At 35.9% G+C, this 25,124-nt stretch overlaps 1 protein-coding gene across 1 annotated transcript in view; it reads right to left on the bottom strand.

The window, feature by feature from the left end:
• Positions 1-737: 737 nt before the first annotated feature.
• The window catches only part of BOD1L1 (biorientation of chromosomes in cell division 1 like 1), a gene marked incomplete at both ends in the record, with an annotated part of 34,060 nt that continues 9,673 nt past the window's right edge, over positions 738-25,124 (bottom strand). The window contains 15 exons of the mRNA XM_079534770.1: positions 738-885; positions 2,231-2,372; positions 2,821-2,905; positions 3,013-3,047; positions 5,186-5,231; positions 6,920-6,954; positions 7,038-7,116; positions 8,434-8,507; positions 9,428-9,512; positions 10,143-10,218; positions 11,328-11,419; positions 12,376-12,419; positions 14,933-15,002; positions 16,172-16,248; positions 18,568-24,685. Coding sequence (XP_079390896.1) covers positions 738-885; positions 2,231-2,372; positions 2,821-2,905; positions 3,013-3,047; positions 5,186-5,231; positions 6,920-6,954; positions 7,038-7,116; positions 8,434-8,507; positions 9,428-9,512; positions 10,143-10,218; positions 11,328-11,419; positions 12,376-12,419; positions 14,933-15,002; positions 16,172-16,248; positions 18,568-24,685 — 7,206 coding nt within the window. The remainder of the gene's footprint in view (positions 886-2,230; positions 2,373-2,820; positions 2,906-3,012; positions 3,048-5,185; positions 5,232-6,919; positions 6,955-7,037; positions 7,117-8,433; positions 8,508-9,427; positions 9,513-10,142; positions 10,219-11,327; positions 11,420-12,375; positions 12,420-14,932; positions 15,003-16,171; positions 16,249-18,567; positions 24,686-25,124) is intronic.

Raw genomic sequence — 25,124 nt, 5'->3', positions numbered from 1 at the left:
CTTACCTCCAATTAAGCATCTATATAAGCCCACTCTCTTTCAGGTGCACAGCTTAAACTCTTGCCCATTCATAGTAATGCTAAATAATTAATGTCAGGTGAACTGTGGCAGCTGATCAATGCATGATGCACATCTGCCACAGTTCCAGACATTGTTTGAAAACACTGTTGTCTCCACTATGGATCACAACAATGTGTTTAATGTATAGCCTGCTTGACCACAAACTACAAGACAAACAGCAACTGAGCATTGCATCTGTTGATCCCTTGGGATTTTAATAGTGATCTCAACTTCAAAAATTAATAAGTGCACCAAGGAAGGAGGAAAATGGAAGTACGCTGCTGTAAGGATTCAGAAGTTCCTCCTTTCTTATCACCTGATCTTAGAAATATCTTCAAGCATTAGAATAATGACATATGTTGCTTTAACTTGAACTACAGATGCTTTTCCCACCTCCTACTTTCAGGAAAGAACCACAGCTTCATTTAAAGTACTGCTTAACAGCATTTTCAGAAAAGAAACTAAGAACTTTCCAAGGACACACACACACAGTCTAGTCTTGCAAATGTTAAAGAAAGGAAGAAAAAACGTAAACAGAAGAAAATCCTTTGAAAGCTTTTATATAATACAAAAGAACAGAACAAAGCAAGACTGATGTTCAGATTTTGAACTAGCATTTTACATCTAAATGTAGTTGCTTCCAAAACAAATAATAAAAGTGGTTTTAGCTTTCATACTTACTGTGTTGATGGAGGAGATTTGTTAATTTTTGTATCACTTGGAGATCTCTTTTTTGCTGATAATTTCTGTTGTTTTCTGGGAGAAACTGAACTCGGACTGTTGCCTTTAGAAGTCGCACGAGTGGTTGGCTTGCTGGACTGCATTCTGTAATAAAAAAAGAATGATGAATGTGTATATAACAAAATACTTTTCCAAGTGCAGAAAACTAAGACTGAACAGTATTTGCAACATATAAATCAAAGTTGCCAAAAGAAATGGTGGAAAAATACCATTTGCATGCTTTTAGACACAAAATGACAAGCAGAGCTGTGTGCCTCCATAGCAAATGTAAATTCAAAACTGGCCATGTTATTGATAGTATTTATGGAACAACAAAAAAATGCAGTTCAAAATCTGCAACAATTCTGCTACGTAAACACCCATGGCTTCAGCATTCATCAGTTCAAAAACATGAAAAAGTGATTATTGGCAATCAACTTCATAGTTCACAAGCCAGACCTTTGAATTATCAGGTTTTCTGACCTAAGTAAAGCTGAAAATAAAGAGATATCTCTTTCCATTAAATATTCCCAAATGCTACTTATAAAACACAGAATATTTGTGGCACTTTCAGATAGAGATGCTTTGTTCTGTTGCAGCCAGAAAGTTAGCACTGGAAATCTGAGAAACAAGACCAACAAGAACATCTGTAAATACAAAGTAGATGTTTTCACAAGCAATAGGAATGAAAATACTAATGTCTTACCTTTTTAGAGTTAACGGTTAGACCGCAACAGAACTGCTGTTCACAAAGTGGTAAACTTCCAAAGTTTTAGTCAAGAGGATGACCTCTGCTACACTTCTTTAGCCTGCCTTTTTGCACACAAACTACAGATAAAGAATGGCTTCTTGGTATCACACTAATCTTTCACAGTTTGATTTTTTTTTCCTGAGCCTGCAGTTCACTAAAATATAAATGAAATCCTAGAGTACTGCATATTCATGTATTTAGCTGGGCTAATATTTGGAAAGAGAAACTGACATTAAAAATTATATTTTTGCCTTGCTCCAACTCCAAATGCTAAATGGTGAATTGCAGTAGAGTCCCTTTTAACCCGTTAGTTAAGTGTGCTCAGACCCATTTTCTGAGACATCACCGAGATGCAAGATCGCTAACAGGATCAGTTCTTCTGACATCTTAAGCCTGTCTTTTGTTACCCTAACAGTTTCTCATCTCCTAGCAATGCTGAATTGAGGCAAAACATTGCCTCTTCTGCTTGTTATTCATAATTAGAATAACAGCTATCCTCTGTCATACAAAGACTAAAACTCCAGTTCTAACAAGACTTTCCATTCCTCGTTACTGAAAGGAAAAAGAAAATCTCCTAATGCTAGAATTAGATCCAACGTTATATGGGAAGTTTCAATCAAAACAAATTGCAAAGAAAAGCTCAATCCACAACTGAAAATAATGTAGCAAAAAAATATCTGTGCCTCTACAATGAGTTACCTTTGAGCCTCTAGTCTTGTGGCTGGTCTAGCTGTGGACTCATCTTCTTCCTCATTGTCTTCTTCCTCACCTTCCTCCTGCTCTCTTATCTCCTCTTCAGAAGATGTTAATTTCCGACGTTTTCTTTCTGGCTCCAGCATTTCTGTCCATGTAAAATTTTACACATGTGCTATAATTTTCCAAAAGCCCTCCAAAAGGATATGGACACTTAGTTTAGAAAAGGTATTCTATTCACAAATCCCATTTTAAGCAAGTAATTTTCCATTTCCTTTATGCTTTCAATGTTTTTAATTCACACTTGTTTGACTTAATCTTGTTAACACATTTGCAACAGTTTACTTATGCAGCTCATAGCCAGAATTCATAGAAAATTCATGAGGCTTTATGGAAGCATCTGGGATGTAGCAATTTTGACATGAGATTACAGCAATTTACACATATTTACATAATATTTACACTAGCTGTAACTCAATGATTTTTCCTCAAGAAAGGAAAAATTGAATAAAGCTTATCTTATTGCTATCAGTATACAGAAAGGCACAGTAATATCTTTTCATTCTGTTAGGAATAGCAGAGTTTCTTCTTTTTACCAGTTTCCTCTGCCTGAACCAGAGAACGCCTGGGTTTTCTTCCCCTTTTACGCACAGTTGTCTCTGCTTTCCCAGCTTCATCTTCCTGAAGAAATAAAATGGAAGCAAGCAAGACAAGAACAGTTTTAATAAGACAGACATTTTTCATTACATACTGCGTACAGACTTACAAATTAAATCTCTTGCACTTACATTCGCTGTTTCTTTCTTATTAGATATGTCTGTACCTAGAAAAGAAAGAACAAAACTGAATCCTGAACTTCACATCTTTTATTAAGCAGTTTTAAAAGGAATTCTTTCAAACGTTGTCAAGTTTGCATAAGCATCACAGAAAGTCAGAAAACAGCTATGGTTCCTAAACTAGAACTTGCCTTTCTTGCATTTTGTTATACACAGACCGACAACAATGATTTTTTTTTTTTTTTCAAAGCAGTGAAGCCTTTATATGCTTGATGCAATATTTACTGCTTTGTTGCACATACTTTTTTTTTTTTTTAAATATTATTATTTTTCTTTTTTTAAGTGGAAAAGCAGAAGTTAGATATCTATCTTATTTACTGTCAACCAACAGTAGAATCAAGAAGGATTTAGCTTGGAAGGATTTAGCTAGCTGGAGATCATCTAGACCAGTCCTTGCTCAATGTACAGCTAAACTCAAAATGTGATCTTACTGCTCAAGATCAATGCAGTTCTGAAAAGTCTCTAAAACCAGAAATTATAAAGCTCCTCTGGGCTAATTCTTTACTGTGTCTGCCATGAAGCACCAAGATGGCTGTAGCTCAACAAGGGAGCATTTAAATCCTGACTAATACCTGGCATACAAATTAGTTAACTTTCTCTGTTGAAGAAGCCTGGTTTTTCAATCCAGTGCTTCTTACAGACTGGCTTGTGCACACTGAAATAATTTTATGTACTCTATGAAGCATGTTGTCCCAAGCTGGCATCCATGGTAAGAAAGATGATTTTATAAACTTTGAAGTTCGTCAGATAGAGTTACCTGCAATACCGCAGTGATAAAAATCCCCAGTCACTGAAGGAGAGAAGCATCCTAAATAAAATGGAGGTTTTTACACCATCTTTTTAAACACTTTTTTATGCCACAAAATTGCTGTCTCTTTTTGCTTCTGAAAGCTGAAAATAAGGCCAAAAACTCTAAATTCATTTCTGCTTAGACCAACAGAGCAAATACAGAAGAATGTCAATTTGGTGCATCAAAACAGAGGTCTCAAAGCAGACACATATTAACTCACACACAGGTCCTCTGAAGTTAGGTTGTCCAAATTACAGGGAAAATCTTTTACACAGAAACAAATGAAATGAAGTACAAGCATGCAACTATTTGATGAAGAAGCACAGTAAAACGAAGAACAGTACACTGTATTAATGTTTTACACAAAATAAGTCCAATTAACATATTAAAAAGATTTATTAATTCTTTCACGTACTGAAGGCAGGTATTTAAAATCCTGGCAAATGTTAGCAAATGTATAGCAAAACACCCTGTGACAATTTAACTACAAGTCACATCCTTCTTAACAGACCCAATCTTCTCCTCATATGTGAAAAGGCTGTACTTTTACCTCTAGTATGAAAACAATTAATAATAATAACAAAAGCCATGTCAACTTTCCAGCAGCAATTAGTGCAATAATAATTTTGGTTTCAAGCCTACTGTCAGTTGTTTCTACTTACACAGGAAGAGTTCTCCACAGAAGTCCTTTTCCACTACTAATTACATAAGAGAACTGTTAAGCTAGGATGCTGCCTCTAGAAATCAGTTGTTTCCAACTGTATGAGTTCCACTGACTGAAAACTTCACTTCCCATTATGCATGTGAATGCATCTACTGTACAGCCGTGTGCAGAACAACTTCCAGTTAAAAGGACATGAGTGTTTGTATTTGTTTATAAGGTGTTTTTCAACTTCCTGAGTGGATTTTAAAATATATTCATGAATGGCTTTTACTAAAAAGAACCTAAACAACCAGCGCAGTACAGATCACTTATCGTAATTAACTACACTGCTTAAAATTCACCACAATTTTACCTCTTACAAATGACAGGTGTCTGAATGAAAAAGAGAAATAGGAAAGTCTCTTTTGATTTGACTTCAGTTTATAACAATAACAGCATTTCTAATGGAAGCTAAGCAATCATCTCATTAACGATTTTATAGTAGTTACGATAGGAGAAAGAGATATCCCCTCAAGCTACCACTTACCTCTTCGAATTCATATCCACAGATAATGTAATTAACTGAACATAATTAAATTTCTTTCTGATATGCATTTTAAAACACAATATTTAAGAAGGACTCATCTGATATTCTAGATCACCCCCTTGGATTTCTCTCATGGTTTGCTTACCTTTTTGAGGACTTTTCCCTCTACTTGCAGAGGTAGGAAATTGCAGCTAGAAACAAAAAAGAAAGACAACAAATCAGAAAAGCCCAGATTTGTGTTACATAAACACAGAAACTCCATTCATATATATATGCATATATCTGCAGTCTCAGAAAAAAAATGAACATTCTCATCAACAGGCAGAAAGTTTGCACCTAGTTACCCTCCAAACAAATGAAATGACAGTAGTTTCAGTAACCTGACAGAGTAATTGACAAAGGAAGTCATTACAATAATAGACACTAACTTAAAAGTAGTTTCAGTTAAATACATTTCTGAAAAAAACTTAATTCTTGGTGATACAAAAAGCTTAGCGCAGTCATTTTATGTAAGCACAGACTTACAAATTACAGCCATGAGAGTTTTGTATTTATTCAGAACACAGAAAAAGTCAGTTACAACCACATGATCTCCTATGATGACTGTTATAAAATCCAATTGCTTTAATCACTGAATGACTACACTAAGATGTCTATGCCATCTCTGAAGTAGTAACAATTCTCAAAGCAGCCTGAGAAGACTGTCTTGCAAAGACAGCATGCAGCCTTGCAGAACCATTTTCTCAGATGAAGGTTACTGCTCCTCCTGAAGCCAGCCAGAAACCAGCTGACTGGTACAAATACCCATCATCAGTGGGAAGTATAAGACCTTTAAAATGGCTAACTAGAACAAGACAACTCAGTTTCAGCACTGTGTAAAGGCATATGTATTCTAGAGGGGATTTTAAGTTAACTCTAATTTTTATTTGGGACAACTACACAAACAAGACTGAAACACATTTCACTGAAGAAATACTGAAAGATACTGATTAGGAAAATTGATTCAGACACAAAACTGTACCAGACCTGCAAAAGGGACAGGACCCTGAACAGGCTGCCTGAAATACTGCATGGACAGAATAAACATAGGCAGAAGAATACCTGCTATTTATAGACTAGGTAAATTCCCAAGACTTTTGACAATCAGCAGGTGCTTTACCAGGCAAGCATGCAGAACACACAAGTTTCAATATAACTACTTTGTTTATTTTTTAATCATTACCTCTTTTTATGCAAGAATTTTTTGCTCAATCCACGCTTGATCACAGTGCTGTAACCCAACTGGACTACAGAAGCACTTTCAACAGAATACTTACTTATTTAGCAGTGACTTATGGCTCATAGCTTAAGAAATCAAGATACTGCTGAGCTTTAGAAGACTGAGTTGTTTCAGGAGTGCTTAACTTACTACCAGCATATCTCTGTCTTATGAGTTAACCATACACAGTGTAATGGAGATTACACAAGTTTATTTTAAAGATGTTAAGAGCTACTATATGCTGTTACAACAATAGGCTCAGTAAAGACAAGAGCCTTAAATTTTCTACATTAAGTCATCCTTGAACGTTAGGTCAAATTTATTCACAGCACAAACTAAAAGACATGTGCATGTGATCAGAATTTCATCCTGCTTGCAAGTATACTGCTAGACAGTGTAACTATGCTGTACTAAGACTAATCCTGTTATTTGCCATGTTCAGACTTAATAGTATATTTTGCTTGTAAACTCCATTAGAACAGGATTTAGTTTTTATAGTTTTATTATAGTGTGAATTCAGTTACCAAGCTTGCTACAAATGTTTCTGAAACATTGTTACCTGTTAAAACAGAATAACGGATCTCATGCTTAAATGCACTCAAACAAAATAAAGGCACTTACATTGCCAGTGCTCATATCAGCTTTTGACTCCCCACCTGAGGGAAGAAATATGAATTCAGAACTTGAATGTTACTGTTTTTACTCTTTCTCCACACAAGTGTTATGAATTACTTACCACCATCACCAGGCTGTACATCTTCAACAGGATGTTTACGAGGCCTTCCTCTCTTCCGTTTTACTATCACGGGTTGATTATCCTATAAAAAGTAAAAGTAAAGTATTTCAGTTACTACAACTAATGTCCAGCACTGGGGCAATATAGTATAAAGACTGTTGTCAACATAATGTGAGGTGAGCAGAAATAGTGCTTGTCTGTTTAGAGACATAACTTAGGTGAAAGAGGTTTTGTACGAATAGACATTGCTTTTCACAAAATTCATTGACAAAGCTAAAAAGAAACAAGTCAATTTCTGATTATGCAAAATTCTCAGTGGCTGTCCTCAGACATGCCTTTTACATCCCTATCAACTGTATCACCTCATTTAACAAATGCTTCTAACCTTCTCCTGTACATCTCACCGTGTTTTTTCCCAGTCTGATTTCTTCTTCTAGATAGTATAGGCCACATCTTGTAACAGCTGAGGTAGTGCTATTTTAACAGTCAGTATCCTAATTATCTCAATGCACAGATTTGTGAAGCTTGCTACATACATCAGGCCTTTAGTTTGAAGGAGGAGAAAAAAAAAAAACACAAAAGCTCCCTACTTTGAAGCTGCTGAAGCTTAAGGTATTAAGGACACCTACAAGTAATGAAGATGGTCTGACCGTTTCCAATAACAAAACCATTGCTCCCCTTTACATAAAAGAGAATTAAGTGCTTCATTCAGCATTTACAGAAATCTAGAGGTGTCCTGATCCCCTACTGGTGACTCAAACATTGAGCCTACATAGGTGGCAATTTAAACTTCTAAGAGCTTTTCCACTTTCAATGCAGAGGCAAAAAAAAAAAAAAAAAAAAAAAGCAAACCACAAAACACAAGTTTCTGTAACTGTGTCCACTTCTAGACTCAGATAACAATTTTATTCTCAAAGTATGTTCAGACAGACTTTTACAACAACCACTGCAGAATATCACAAGTATATGGTTAAAAGATAATAAAAAAGAGCTTAAAAGTTTTTGAACGGTAATATTTTTGTAGAGCCAGCTTGGATTTGATGAAGTGATACAACTGTCCACACGTCAATTATGAAGCTTCCAGGAAACATGATTTGTATAGAATTGTACACAGTTATTTTATATACAATTCGTAAGCACCATTAAATGCAGGAAGGAAGTTACTGCTACGTTAATAACAACCACTGATGCCTTACGGTGCATGTTTATGCTTTGTGACAGATAATTACAAGAGCCTTTGGCACTTTAGAGTAGCAAAAAAAACTCACCAAAATTTGTACAGCTATTTATACACTGGTTGAATCAAAATTGTAGTATTGCTGTCAGCAAAATACAAAGTACTTGTTTTCTGTCTGAACCAACATTATCTCAATTAGTTAACATGAATAAGACCACTCACCTCTACAGAATTTTCATTTGATTCTAGACTCTGCTTCGTCTTTTCAAATATTTCCTGCTCAGTGGCAAGTTCATCTTCACGTGCACATAGAAAAAAAAAAATAAACTCTGCATCTTTATTTTATTAGACAGAGTAAAAGGTACAGGCCACAGTACTGCACTAAAAGTATTGTATCACACTACGGCCTCAAATTCAACTTCCCTAAAACATCCATCTCATAGCAACAGTATGTTGGACTGCCAGAATGCCTCTTTAACACTAGATGATTCAGAAGTGATTTTTAATTTAAGTTAAAACAAAGTTCAACAAACAACTATTTAATTTCCTCACACATTCTCTGAAACAGTAACCTGAGGATACAAGCTCACTGCTAAACAGTTAAAGATTTTTCAACAGAGAGCACACAACTGTTAATACAAAACAGAAAGACAGAATGAAGTTACATCCAAGTCAATATTAGCACTGTGGGCACAACACCTTAAAAAAAAAAAAAAAAAAAAAAAAAAAAAAAAAAGTGTTTTCACAAAGTAAACTACAACAGCTTAACTCGTACACTCCTTCCTGGTTGGTTTTCTTACAAAAACAAACATAACTGTTTTTGACAGTGCATTTGTCATGATTTTTTCTTAGAACAACTCTCCTCTTATTACTGGTTTGAGTTAGAAGTTCTCGCCCATGTCCTGAACTTGCTGTATCCTTTTCCAATTGTCTACTTGCAAGTGGCTTCCCAGACTGCACAATGCAGCAGATGGATGATATCCCCCATAACTCCTTATCTGTGTCAAGCTACCTCCACAGCAGGAATATCACATTTGCTCTCACTATTAAAGGAATTAAGAACAATGCATTATTTGATAGCAAGAACAGAACGCAACTACAGAACTTATGCAACTATTTGGCTGGGATTGGATTTCTCATTGCTCTCAGAAACATTCAAATAATACTAGCATTCAAGTACAAGGTCAGTAAATTGCAGATTCTTTACTTTCATTACCTTTTTCTTCCACAGCCTTTGCAGGAGGTGTATGTGTTACAACAACTTCTTCGGAGACTTCAGCTGCATCACATGAAGTAATTTCCTGCATTATTTTGAAAAAGAGCATCTTACTACAAATTAAAGATTACAGTCAATTACTTACACTCAGAAAAAAAGCAGTTATTTTATTCATCAAGATTTTATAGTGTCTCTTGAAAACTTGGATGCTGAGAACCTTAATCAAAATCAATAGGTGAGATAAAGTAAAACATTCAGCATCTTCTCTTAAAAGGGAGATATTTTTCATTAAGTACCTATTCTGACTTAAAGGGGAAGTGCAAATACAGAATTCAGGTCAAGTCTGATAACATTTTGCAGATTTTAAATCAGTACAACCATCAAGATGGTGAACTTACTGGGCAGTTGGAACCCTGTGGTACTTCACATGATTCCAAGCTCTTAACTACAGTGCAAATTGGCCCACAATGCATCAAAGATGTATTATATAGATATTTCATAGAACACCAAATCTACCTTTTTTTTTTTTCCTGAGTACTTCCTGAAAACTGAATTATCATTCCATAGTCATTTTCTATTCAACATGATGTAAGAGTAATTAACAGTTAAAAATGAAAACACCTCCCAAAATAAACTGCTATAGAAATAAACACTGAAGTCTTATCCACGTTAAAATTACACAAAATTAAAAAAGAAAAACATTCTCGAAAAATACCTTCGTATTACTAGGTTTTGTTCTGGAACACGGACTTGGATCATCATCTGTCCCTACATCCTGAGCAATCAGCTGGCTGGCTGTAAAAACAAACAATTCAAACAGTTCACCTGTCAGATTTTATATGGCTTTTATACCAGCACACTATTGCAAAAATTATTATTTTTTTTTAATCAAAAAGCAACATCTTAATTACAAAGCTATGAACAGAAAGTTAGGCTAGCCTCTCTTGGTAAAGGAATATGAAAAAATTACATAAAAGAATTCCATGTTTCTTGCTTTTTTTTTTTTTTTTTTTTTTTTTTTTTTTTTTTTTTTAAATTTCTTGATATGGTATCTGTCAAATTCAAACATGAATCTTATCTTCAAACCAACCGAAAAAAGCAGGTAGTGCTATGAGGTACACTATAATGAATACCACATGGTTTCCAATCACACACTTTAAGATGTCAATATTCTTAGGAGCAGAACAAAAAGAGTTATCACAGAAATTATAATATCAATTAGCCTCATGCTTCTTTTTTATTGTTGTTCTGATGCAGGAAAAAAAAAAAAGCACAAAAAAAGCACAAAAACTTATAGTAAGGTTTTTCGCAGTAAGTCTTTCCTGCAGTTAAGAGCAGAGGTTGAATAGATATTACATAGACCCATAACAATTATCTTAACAGAAAGTCTAAATGAATAGATTAACTGAAATGTTTAGGCTATTCAATGGACTACCTTCCTTCTCATCTGATTCTAGACAAAGATGTCAGTCCTCCCAGTCTAACAGTCGGAAAAACCAGCCTCACAAAGTTCAGTGAATGGCTAGATATTTCCCTGATGATCAGCTTTCTTCAGCTCTATACTCCACCTCTGTTTTTTTTCGTTTAATGATAAAATTAGTAAATATTTTATAGATTAAAAGTAAATTGCTCCCTCTATGATTAAAAAAAACTACTATAAAACTCCTCTGTGTACTACTGAATTTATCACCATACATTGATAGAAACATTAAGTTGCATCAAATATATTGAGCTGTTTTCAAAAAAAAAAAAAAAAAAAAAAAAAAAAAAGGAATTGCTATGGATTTTGGAGTTCCCCACTGCCCTCTGTCCTCCAAAAGAGAACTGTACGGACTGCTCACAGCAGGACTTTCTTCTGCAGCAGCAAGGCTTTATACACATTTGTGTAGATCTGGATCACTTACATTTTTCTTTATCCATTATTCCTGAAGTTTTACATTCTATTACCCTAGGTTGATGCTCTTCAGCTATCTGGGTGTCCAGGTTTTCCACCTATGAATAAAATACAGATAAATATAACTCCTCACCTTTCCTCCTCCACCCCCCTCCACAATTAAGTTTGTAAACACAGAAGGGAAAAAAAGTTATTGCTACTAGCTACTTCTAAATTAAGCAAGTACCAAAATGGAAGGCAGTGATATTCTAAAAGCAGTTTGTTCACAGAACTCAAACAATGTTACCATTAGCATGAAAGAACTTCTGACTTGTCACATTTTCAGATTTTTTTAATTGATCCTTTTAATGAAAAGAGGCTTAATTTTAATTAGGCATCCAACCGTGTGCTGTAAAAGCAATTCATCATAGCAACTTACACAAAATATTTTCAGATTTAAAGTAACAACACTGTCCTACATGCAGGATCAAAACTGGTACCTTGCTAGAACCAACACAGAACCAACCAGCATAGGCATATTAATTGGCAAAATTTATATATATATAATTAATAAATTAAATTAATAAATTAAAATTCAAGTTAAAGAAATCACAGACTTTTTTTTTTTTTTACTCGTCATCTGTGTTCAATATCTTGTTTCTGCTCCCTAAGAAAAACTTGGTATTGCAACTTTCCTAATCATCCTCATTATAATTACAGGCTCTGTGTTCTTTTAAGACTACAGTGGACTGCATCAAAACAACGGCTTTCTAGTTCTGACTCAAGTCCCCAGTATAATCCCTATTTTCTGTTCTCTGTTCTCAAGGAGGACAATTAAGCTTTTCTATCAGCTAACAATTGTGGAATAGTCATAGACTGTTAAATAAGACAAGATTTATTTACTAAATTCAAAAGAGTAATTGGGCATCAACGTACACAGCTGCACAGTCTCAATATACATAGGCTCTGCTTATATAAGAAACAGTATTTTCTTTTAAAGAATATTTAATGTAAATAGAAGTAAATGCAAGCAAGAAGAAAGCAGCATAAACAGAGTAAATTAAATAAATCTTACGTGAATAGTTTCTCTTTCCACAGCACTATTCTTACACAGTGAATCTATTAAAAATAGGGAAAAAAAAAAAAATCAGAAATGTTCAGCAATAGCAAAGTATGATAGTATTTTCTACTTTGCCTCCCTAGAAGGGTCCTAAAGTACTAACTATGCAACTTATTTTCACTACTGGAAATGATTCACCCAAGCACATTAATCACCTCTTTAACCATACTTGACAAAAAACAAAGAATACGATTTTCCAATGCATAGGATGGCTGAGAATCACGTTAAGGCTAAAACAAATCAGTCGAGACACTGGGACCTTTGAAATACCTTGCAACTTCAAAATCTCAGATTTAGTTCAGATCTAGTGTAGCATTTGTGTAAGTCATAGTTTTGTCCATCACAAATCTAGATGCTACATTATAGGATAAAGTAAAATACACTGAAAACTAAGCTGTAACAATGGGCTTGGCAGAGAACTGATGCTTGCAGAACTGTAGCAGTGACTCCAGTGATACAGTGCACACAGAAGTTGCTAGATTGCTAAGCTCTATTGTCCTATAATTGCATCTAATAAAACAAAGCCATACCCCTACATACCACATGAATCTGGAAAATAATTAGAAGTAACTAATAAGCCCTTTGCATCTTTTAAAGCTATTTCATGTAAGTACAAAAGAAAATAATCATAAAAAGGTTGTTCTACAAGAAGACTCTACAAATCCTTTAGATCTGATTCACATAGGAAACTGAATTAATATTTTTACTTTAAAAAGCTGCTGAAACAGTCCAAACATTTTTTCATTCAGTTGAGTAAGAACACAAACTTACAATACAATGGAAACATTTATGTACAACTTTATATAACATGTACTCATTTCTTACATCTTCATATTTTAGAAACGATTTATGCACAGCTATAGAGCATAGTTGCACAATATCTTCTCAATTTTTAAAGCAGCATCAAATGAAGAGCTAGATCCTACCCACTCAAACAGCAATGATTTGTTTACATTCCAAGGAATCTTGGACTACTAAACTACTGTGTCTGCTGTTCATACTCATGACAGGACACACATTTGTCTTTTAAACAACTTCCTTTTACGTACGTTGGGCCATATGTATATATACATATACGTATATATATAAAAATAAAAGATTATTGTATGGTGGAAGAGAAAGAAAAAACTCCATGAAGAGCTACGAAGCATTATTCTTCTGTGTGTGTCATAACCAAGATGATTTACACAACAAATGGATTTTTGTTAAACATTTTACATGGAACAAGATTATCACAGCCAGTTCAATCTGCGCATTTTAAAATGTAAGTATTGTCTGCTGCACGACGGCATGATATAAAGTGGCAGTTTTTCAGGCCCTTGGAACAAATCTCAGGGTAGAGGAAAACTGGTTGTAGTTTTGGATCTGGTCTCTCCAAGACAACATTCTTCTAATTGATTCTCAGGATTTACATTTTCTTTCTTGTGAACAGAGCACGTCTTACCACCTAAAAGAATATGCTCAGACCAATTAAACTAGCTATCTGACCTACCTCAAGAATAAAAAGGAATCTAAAACTTGACACCAACATGTGTATCACCTTACTCAATTTGTTCCCTATTTGGTAAACAGTTATTTTGGTATACATGTAAAAATTTACAATTGAGATTTACAGTTTGTCCTTTCAATTTATGCTTTCAGCAACATTCTGTAATAGGAAATGCATCTTTCAACTCTTCAGACTCTATACAGCAGTACTGTTGGTACCTCCTGGAATTCATTTTAGTTTTGCTTTTTACTCCACCAACTGAAGATTAACTCTCATCTGGTAGTGTTGTAAACATCTTTGTAAAGCATCTGGAGCACAGAATCCATCAAGATGGGAACAAAGTAGGGGTTTGTTTCTGCTTTAATAAGAAAGCCAAACAACTGCAACACATTTTAAAATAATGTGCTTCTGGGAAGGAGGGCTTTTTCTTTTCTTCCTCCATTTAAGAATAACATTATGCATTGAAAAGGAATTACTGAGCAGAGATGCAGAGTTGACTGAGATTTCTAGCGAGGTGACTACCTACTTACTTCAGTGGATGACCAGAAACACTTTAATCTTCTGGAGAGCAGGACAGAACAACAGCAACAAGTAAATACATAAATAAAAATCTTCCTGTTAATTCTGACTTGATCATACAGCACTTTTGTCACAGCCCCAAAGCACCTCTCACAACACCAGAAACAAGGACATTCTAAGGTAAGAAAGAAGCAAGTCATTCTTTGGGAAGTCTCTGTACCTCAGCTGAGCAAACTTTTTTTCCTCCCTCAAATATTTATTAATGTCAAATAAAACATTAGCAGTCTACTTTATTTTTTTTTTAATACTCAATGCTTTCCACCTTCTTTTAGTACTTCCTAATAGAAGATAAATTCACCTCCCTCTTTCTTGCAGACCAAATGCAAATGAGTTCCAAAGCAACATGAACTCCTAGAAGCCTTTCACAAAAGGTTTCTGTAGGCTTTACTTCAATCTCTCTAGAGAGAGTATTTTTCAAATCTAGAAATAGATTTATGGAATCACCTTTCTGTAGCTCCTTAATACGAAGATCCTCATATACTTCTTCACTTTTTGGACTTTCAGGCTGTGGTGGCTAAACACAAGATGAAAGGAAACAAAAAATATGACAGACATCTAGTACAAACACATTTCATTCCCCTCCCTCACATAATGATGACTATTGTTTTATGGTGTGTAAGTCTTCAAAAGCATTCTTAAGATAGTAATACAAATATTAATAACAGACTGACGAAGATTAGTCATATTACTGTTGAACAATGTAATACCATGAGCTTGACTTCATAGTTAAAGCTGGTCAGTAAGAACAAATTAATTTAACCAGATCTCAAGAGAAACCTCAGGAATTCAAGGCGCAAATTCCTACTGTGAGAGGAGTTCCAATCACTATAAGTATTATAGAAATGTTCACATACACAGAAAAATATGCAACTGCAAAGCATAACAAAGTGTAGTGAAGCCTTCCCAACTTGGGTCTTTTTTCCCTTTACTTTTTAATTCAAGCTGTAGATCAGCTATATGTTAAAAATGCATAGATAAGCATACTTAACTCCACGTAGCATTAAGTCAAATCCAGACATTGTAAACTCGGACACAACGCCACGTGAATACGAGCGTAATGACTGTAGGACCATCTTATCCCAGCAAACAGTACAGCCACTTGCCAGGGGTACTCAAATCAATAAACCCCACTAGACCAAACATGACTCAGGTTTTCCTGAAATGCATTTCAGGCTTGATTCAGAAAAATTGAAGTGGTCTGTCCTGGAGCTGAAGGCAGCATCCCTATGCAAGTCCCAGGTGGCCCTATTAGAGATGCTTGTGAGTTTTCTGAACCATACTCTGAATCAAGTGAAACATGCACTTCTATTCATTTTGTTGTATACCACTTCAAAACGCTAAACCAGCGACTGCCAAACATAAGTATTAAGGCATATATAACTATTTTTACAAGTAAGATCACAAGCAAGCATACAGTATGACTAGTTCTAATGAAAAGCAATCTTGGATGTCACTGTCATAGAAGAAAACACAGCTAAGGAAGGGAATTGGTTCTACCACAGAAAAACATGGACATCACACAACTTTAATGCCAATTGTTTAAAAGAATACAGCTGAAAGTTCTGAAAAAAATGACTCTTTGAAAGTTTTGAAATGTAATTCTTATTGAACAGAAATAAAAGGCTCAGTAAGAAATCTTAGAAATTAAAACCATGCAAGAAATAGTGAAGAAATTTAAAATATCATAAATACCTCTTCAGTTCTCAAGTTAGTTTCAAATTCTAGTTCTTCTGCCAACTTTGGTAAAGCTCCATTATTGCCTAATGAAATACAAACATGTTGAGATTATTCAATTACATTACACTGTATTTAGCTCAGTACTGTATTCAGCTACAGTAGAACACCATCCTTTAGCATCATCTCATGAGCACAACATGCGAAGACAGCCTCATCTTGTAGGCAATGGAAACTACAGCAAGTTTGTCTGCAGCAAACCAGTTCAAAAGAATAACTCAGCATCTGCAAGAACACACGTATTTCTCTGTTTTCCTTAAACACAAGAAGTGGTGAATATAGGCTGTCAGGATTTACCAGCTTACTTATGACTTCTGACTTTGCCTTATTTCCATGCTTTTCCTTTAAAAACATCAATAGATTTTCTGACCCAATTCTAAATAGCAAATTACTACTGTATTAATGAATCCACAGGTACAAATTAATACTAAGAATAATATTTTTTCCTTTAAGTGACAATTAGGTCTAAACCCATAAGCTCTAAAACCACAACCACTGAAATTATCCAATTTCCATAGACTCAGTACCTCCTGTCAGTGATGATTGTTTCACAAAAGCTTAAAACCCCACCCATTTAATTCTGTATGGGAACTACATGCTTTCAACATCTGAAAAACAAGCCATGCAGACACAAACTTTGTATGATTTATACAACTATTTTGGGCACCTTTTTTATAAGCGAAGGCAACTAGAGAATACAACCAACCCTTGAGAAACTAGACCCAAACTCACACCATAAAATTTTAGTGCATTTTTGAAACAACAGCAAAGTCAAACAGGAAAAGGAAAAACCTATTAAAATAAATATATGAACAGCAGTCCATTCCCATTGGTGTACACAAAGATAAGAACATTTCTCTACTGATTCTTCTACCATTTACTTCCTCCAAAATTTACAATGAACTTGATCTTTAAAGAATTTACTATTTCCTAAACCTGGTGTTGCAGCTAATCTGGAGAATAAAAAAGGCTGAAAACAGAAGAACGCTCATTAGGTGGTATTTTAAGGAACTCACAACCATGCAAATTCACTTGAAGTAATAACCTCCTAAGAAAAATGGAACTAGAAATAAAACATGATGTTAGTGCCAACGTATTCTTAGTGCCATATGCTATCACAAGCATTCTATCTAAAATAGATACCTAAAATCATTGCCGACTTAAAATATTTGTGTATTTAGGATCATTGCCCAATTCCTCTAGTAACATAAAGGATGACTATTTCAAGTGTATTAGTGTATCAGCAAGAAAAGAATTCAAAAATTCAGTGTAAAAGTTCAGTGTAAGCGAGCCCAAGTCCACAGACCCCAGTACAGGAAGGATGTGGAGTTGCTGGAGCAGGTCCAGAGTAGGACCACAAAGACGATGAAAGGGCAACAGCACCCTTCCTATAAAGACAGATTGAAGGAGTTGGACTTGTTTAGCTTGGAGAAGGTTCCAGACAGATCTCATTGTGGCCTTCAAGTACCTGAAGTGAGAGCATACAAGCAGGAGGAAGACCAACTTTTTACGTAATCTGATAATGACAGAACAAGGGGGAATTTAAAATAGAAGAGAGGAGATTTAGGTTAGACATTAGGAAGAAGACATTAGGGGTTTGTTCTTTTTTTTTCCCTTTGTTTTTTTTTAAAACTCAGAGGGTGGTAAGGCATTGGAACAGGATGCCCAGAGAGGCTGTGGATGCTCCATCTCTGGCAGTGTTTTCAAGGCCAGGTCAGATGGGGCACTGGGCAGTCTGATGTGGTGGGTGGCAACCCAGCCCACAGCAGGATGGATTGGAACTAGATGAACTTCAACCTAAGATGAACCCTCCCAACCTATGACATTCTATGGCTCTATAAAGAGACTGAAGCAATTTTTTTTTTTTTTTTAAATATAAGAAGTCCTGAGAAAATTTGCAGTTATGATTAAGGATGGTCATTCTTGATTTCCAAAGATCACTACTAAGTTGCCATTTTTAAACTGCTGAACATATGTCTAAATAAAATACATCCTCCTTCCTATAAAAGTATTTTTGAATTTCTGAACGTTGGTAATGAAATCTCTTGCAAACAACATATTAGCTCATAATTTTAAGTTGATACATTTTAGTAACCATTCTGCAATCCAATAACATTTCTTTCAACACGCATCAGATACTGATTTCTTTAGTCACACCAATACAGACACAATTACATGCTTAACTATTTTTCATTAATTCATAATTAGCAAGTATTTGGCAAACTACAAAGAAGTCTGATATATCTGAACAGCATAAGTTATTGCTAATTCTAGTCATGGTAAAAAGCATTTACTGAGGATATCTATAAACTCAAGAGAGAACAAAACCCCACAGAAATCCTTACCTGAATTACAGGTTGTATTAGTTTTCTGAAAAGTAACTTCAACTCCTGAATCATCTACTTTAACCAAGTTCATTTTATCATCGCTGCCATATAGCTCTTCTACATGCAACACAGGACAGTCACTTTTCTCCCCCAATTCTGCTTCTATCGTCTCTTCATTGTGGTTATTTACAGTTAATTCATTTGCAGAAACTAAGGAAGGAGACCGTTCCCCAGGCAACAGAGTCCTTATTTCAGAAAAGTCACTTTCTAAAAGCACGTCTGAGTTACAGTTTATATCTCTTAATGTTTCACCTTTTACTGATGCTTCTGAAATGACGCAAGAGAGTTCTGATGCAACATCCTCATGCAACACATCTTCAGCTTGCTCATCATCCTCGTTTACCTCTGAGGAAGGACTTGGGCTCACAGCAGTCTCTGTACTAATCTCCACGCAAAGGGCTTCATCTACACTCATGAGATTGACTGAATTTTCATCTGCCTCTGTGATTTCACTGTCTACAGTCATCTGAGATGCTATTGATGCTCCCCTCACAACACTTTCATGGGTCTCATTCTCCTGACCAATTACAAGCAAAGAATTACCGCTTTTTTCTGGGCCCGCAGTTGATAGGATGCATTCAATTTGGTTAGCAGTATTAAAAACTTCCTCACTTTTGTCTTTTACTTCTGAACTCTCAGCATCAAGTTGACCTTCTATGACAGTAAATGTGAAGACACTATCACATTCTTCCATTGTGCTCAGAGCGATCACTGCTCCTTCCTCTTTATCTCCTATACTTGAAGCAGCATCCTGATCTTCACTGTTGGTGGCAACCCTCAGCATAGGACCTCCACATTCTCCCACAAAAATCACAGAACCTTTGCCTCTTGTATCTGTATTGAAAGCAGCTAGTTCAAACTGTTCATCTACAGTAGCAGTGGTCTCCACAATCTTACATTCCTCAGATGCATTTGGAGAGATATCCTCTTCATCTCTTTCTGCTACAAGGAGTTGATCTTCAGCTTGTGGTGCTGCACTGATGAGTACTATTTCACATTCCTCTGTCATACTTGTGGTGATCACAGCAGCTTCATATCTCCCTTCTGTTTCTGAAGCAGTGAGTTTATTTTCATCTTGTACAGCTACACTAGACATAGGAGCTTCAAAACATTCTGCTGTACTTGTAGAGATCATTACTGTTTCATTTTTAGATTCTGTTTCTGAGATATGTTGAACTGTCTCCTCTGCAACTTCATCTGACATCAGGATTACTTGTTCTTCCACAACACTTGTGGAAATCATAGCACACTCATCTTTTTCTTCTTTATTGCTAGCAGTTGGCTGCCTTTCATCATCTTCTTCTGCACTGGATGCACTGGGCATGGGAACGTCATATATTTCTGTACCTACAGAAACCACAGTACTTTCATTTATTTCTTTTGTTTTCACAGAGGGGAGCTGACCATTGTATTCAATAGTGGCACTAGACATAGGAGCCTCAAATTCTTCTACAATACTAGTGGAAATCATTGTGCACTCATCTTTGTCCTGTTTACTGCTAAAAGCAAGCACACTTTCTTTAAATTCTGTAGCTGTGCTGGGCATGGGCACCTCTGTACCTTCAGCATCGACTGAGATCATAGAGCTTTCCCCACTTTCATTTGCTCTTGCAATGGTAAGCAGACCATCCTCAGTATCTACGGCTGAATGTAATGGAGCATCACTTCCTTCCACTGTACTGGTAGAGATGATATCACCTTTAATTTTTTCCTCTCTGTCAGCAGGAATAAGAGAATTTTCATCTTCCTTTGGAATGGCACTACTTATAGAGCCATCAAGTGCTCCACTGCCAAAGGTCATGGAATTCTCACGCCCGTCAGCACCAGGCTGACCTCTATCTTGCAGAGTCATAGCACTAGTCATGGGGCCTTCACACTCCTCAGCATCTAAGGAAATCAAAGTACCTTCATGTTTTTCTATGCATGCTGCCACAGCATCCTCATCATCAGCACTTGCACTGGTTACACTGCTTTCAACTATCCCTTTAGCACTTCTGCAGTTTGTGCCACAATTAGCTTCTTTCTTTACATCTGTCATGCTGTCAACGGTAAGCTTATTTACATTTGTGCCAGCCAGTCCTGACTCAGCTTCCATTTGTTCAGCAACTATGCAGATAATGGAACTTTCACCTTCTTCTGCACCTATACAAATCAGTGTATTTTCACCTTCCGTTCCTGTACAAGTAGAAGCATGCTCAATTTCTTCATTTCCCCTTCCAGTACTGGTCACAATACCCTCACCTTCTTCATCCTCTTCTTTTGAGCCTGTACTAGTCACAAAACCTTCATCATCACAGGGTCCAATGCTGACTATAGTGATACTAGCTTCCTCCTTTGTCCCTGTGCTGTCCATTGCACTTTCACATTTTTCAGTATCTAAACAAACTGCAAAACCTTCATTGCTGTCTTCTAGTCCTGTACAGAGAACTGAAATTTCAGCATCATCTTCTGGAGTTATGCCTGTGCTGGTCACTGTACTTTCACCATTTATAGTATCCTCACATTTGTCACCAGTAGTTCCAGTTGTGGCACTGTTATTTGCGACCACTGCAATAAATGCCCCACTTACAGAACCTTCTCCCTGGGCATCTGTACCAGTTACTGAACACATAATGAAGTTACGACTTCTTTCTTCTGCACCTGTGCAAGTCACAGTACTTTCATGTTCTTTTACTTGGTCAGCTCTTATATTGCCCCTAAATTTACCTGAACTGCCACCACTTGTTGATCCTTCACCTGATTCTGTACCCGCACTAGTTACGGCACCATCACTCTCTGCTTCACCTAAGCAGGACACAGAACTTTCTAATTTGCCTGCACCTACACAAGTCAAGGTCTTTCGCTTCTCTTCAGAGCCCGCACTAGTTACAGCATCATCTTTTTCTTCTGCTCCAGCACTATTCACACTATCTTCATTTTCTACTCCACTTCCATTGACTGAATCCTTACTGCTTTCTTCTGCATCAACCATAGTGCAATCATCATTTTCTTCTTCTTTTGTACTTGTTAGAAAGCTTTCACTTTCTGCTAATCCTTCAGTGACGACACTGCCACCACCTTCTGCTGCTGCTGTAACTGTACACTCACCAATATCTGTTCCTGTAACGAAACTACTCCCCTCACCAGTTTTTACCCATAAGCCTGTTGTGAAACCTTCGTCAGCTTCTATGCTTGTGCAGATTAATGCCATCTCGCTTTCTTCTTCTGAGCAAGTGGTTGTAGCATCACTTCCCTTTTCAGAATGTGATGCACCTTCAGCTCTTTCTTCTCCTGTACTAGAGGCCATTACAGTGCTTTCAATCTTTTCTGTGCTAGTTCCTATCACAGTGGCTGGAATTGTTTGTATACTGCTGTACAACAGACTAAGTTTACTGCTTCCTGCACTGGTACCTATAGCACTGCTTTCATCTTTATCTTTTCTGCTACTATTCTTTTCTTGCCCAGTAGCTGGAACAGAGTCTTTGACTGTTTCTTCAGGATCTTTTTTAGATGCTAGCACAGAGGAAGATGGCATCACATTACAAGTATCACACGTCTCATTCTGTTGCACATTATCCATCATTGTGCTTCTTTCTCCCTTTGTGGAATAATCTGTATTTAAGCACTCTTTTTCTTTCTTTTTCAGTTTTTTTAGAAGTGCTTTTGTTGGTACATCTCCACAGTCTTCAGTCACAACAGTCCTCAAGCTTTCCTCTTTTATTTTCAATTTGCTTCTTGGAGTGCTTTCTAATTTTGATGCTTTGTCATAATCTTGACTAGGTGAGCCAGCTGCACTGTTTTCCATTGTTTGCTCATCAGAATGGGGTGTTCCATTATCTTTTTCTATATTGTTTGTCTTAGTGTTGTCATCACCACCTTTCATAATAGAACTCAACACTAAACTATCTTCTTGTTCCATGTATACAACCTGTGTTGCATCATTCTTTGAAGCTGCGTCACCTTCAAACAAAGTAGTCCCATCTGAATTACGGCATTCTTCTTTAGATGTACTAGACATACTACCCCAATGCGTAAAATCAGAGATCTCCATATCCATGGACTTTGGATCAGCAGCATCTTTTCTGGGAGAATTAATTGCTAAAGGAACATTATCTGAATTAGAATTTACCACAGTTTTAAAATTCTTTGGTTTTCTGCTGTCTTCTGAAGTTCGGTCCTTACTGGGAGCATTCAGTAAGATTCCATGACTTTTTCCAGATACAATACCCATTTTATAAGCTCCTTCTTTATGGAGTCCTTGATCCATTGACGTTTGTTTGGATAAAGCATCTAAGGCACCAGCTTGCTTATTAGGGATATCTTCTTGTTTATTAGCTTTTTCAACTGCAGCCAGAAACTTCAATTCAGAAGCTTCAAGATCTGCCAAGGTGTGTTTTAACTCCTTACTTGCAGAAGAGATTTTTCCTTTTGCTGTGTATTTGGCATCTGTGGCTTGAACTGAATTTAAAATGTCTTTTCCTTCCATTTTAGATTCTTCTTGTACTTTTTTTTCATCCAAATCAAGTTCCATCACTTCTCCCTCATGACCAGAACACATGTCATTACTATTCATATTCAACTTCTGAGGAACAGGAAGAGAGCTGCTTACAGTTACACCAACTGATTGCTTTTCCTCTCCAAGCAAATTGTGGTTTGATATATTGCCTTTTCTGTTTTCACAGGATACCTTTTTACTTTGTTTTTTATCCACTGTCACTGTGATGCCCATTACTTTCTCATGTCCACCATCCATTTCTTTCATATCTTTATCCTCCACTTTGGCACATTCTTCCTTTTTCTTTATTTCCTTGTTGCCGTGCTTTATGCTTCTGCTTTTGTGACTTTCAACAGATAACTTTCTTTCTAGTTTGGAGTTACTTAAATCTTTATCACCTCTACATTTCTCTTTTACAGATCCTCTTTCTCCAAAGTGTAACTTAACTCTGTGACTGGAGTCTTTTTGTGATCCCTGAGTTGACTGCATTCCACTTTCAAACTCAAAATCAGCACCGCTCTCTTCAGATATTTTATCTTCATTTTTGGAATTGTGTTGTTTATCCAAATCATTCTCTTCCATGTGCTTATCTTTGTCCAGTTTCTGACTAGTATCTTGTTTTGCTAAATTTTCTTGTAATTCTGTTTCGGATGCTTTCAATTGTTTACTATGACTCTTTGACTTAGACTTCAATAAAATTTTGTCTTCTGCAAGGCTCTTAGATCTTCGTCTGTCTTTATGAACACCATCTTCTTGCTTCAAATTACAGTCAGAGTTAGTGGATTTTATTTCATGTTTTTCTTCTGAGTAACTTTCACTTCTTTTGTGCGATGCAGAAGCAAGTTGCTTTGAGGCACTTATAGAATCCTTCTGCGGCCTAGAATCACTCAGAGATCTTTTGGATTTGTATTCTGCTCTTGATTTTTCTGTTGAGAGATGCCTGTCTTTTTTATTTTCCTTACGAAGTAACTCTTCAGCTTTTAAAGTGGAATCAGAAATACCTTTTCCATCTTTTCCAGTTACTGATATTTTCCGTTCACTTCGGTGTTTACTTTTTCTTTCAGATTTGTCATCTGAGGAATTCTTCATTTGTTGATTATGTTTCTGAGCACCATCCTCTCCTTTCAAACTTTTCTCAGAAGAATGGAGTTCAACATCTTCAACCGATTTATGAATATTATCTCCTTTACATTTATGCTTTAAGGAAAGTTTATCTTCTAATGCCATTACTTCCTTTTCATTTTTATCTCTGTAAGACTTGGCTTCTTTTTTGGCAGCATTTCTCATATGTTGAATTTCTGTGTCACTATCTTTTTTGGGGTGTTTTTCATTTTTGAATATGGTTTTCTGCTTCTGTAGTTCATCAGTATTGGCTTCTGATCTTTCCAGTTGTCTTTTTGGGTCCTTTGTTTCAATGTCCTGTTGGTTTCCTTCAGTATGAAGAGATGTGGAAATTTTTCTTTTATGTTCTTTTTCCACTTTAGAATCAGTTTTGTTTTCCTCAGCTGAATGTATCGATTCTGAAAGTCTTCGAAGTGGTTTAGAGGTTTCAGTTTTGCCATGGTTATGCTTTAATTCTTTTGAAGAATTTTTTTCACAAGTCTGTAAAAGAAAGTTAAATATATGTAGGCAGATGTCAGAGTTCCTTCACTACATGACTGAGAATTGTTGAAGGCAAATTAAAAACAATGCAGTAGGGAACCCTTATCATAATAAGAATTGTAAAAATTGATGAGAAAAAATTAATCTTATTTCAACTGATTGCTATTGTAGGAAAGCCAAAAGAAACAGAATTTAACAGTCTGCCTGACCTTGAACTTCTTTATAAAGTGAACTTTCCTTTTAAAAACAATTTAAATATATCTTTAAATGGACAACAACCATTTCAAATATTCCATGAGTCGCTTCAAAAATCTGATACAATGTTTAAACAAAATCCAGAAACTCATACCAGGTAGTTCTAGACTTCCAGTTAAACTTCTGCCTGTCACTTTCTTGGTAATAACTTTGTTGCTAAAAACTCAAGAATTGTCTTCTACTA

This window comes from Tetrao urogallus, assembly GCF_951394365.1.
Source record: "Tetrao urogallus genome assembly, chromosome: 4".
In the NCBI taxonomy this organism is placed as follows: Eukaryota; Metazoa; Chordata; class Aves; order Galliformes; family Phasianidae; genus Tetrao; species Tetrao urogallus.
Note: the sequence above shows the minus strand (reverse complement) of the source record. Positions and strands in the feature narration are given on the sequence as shown.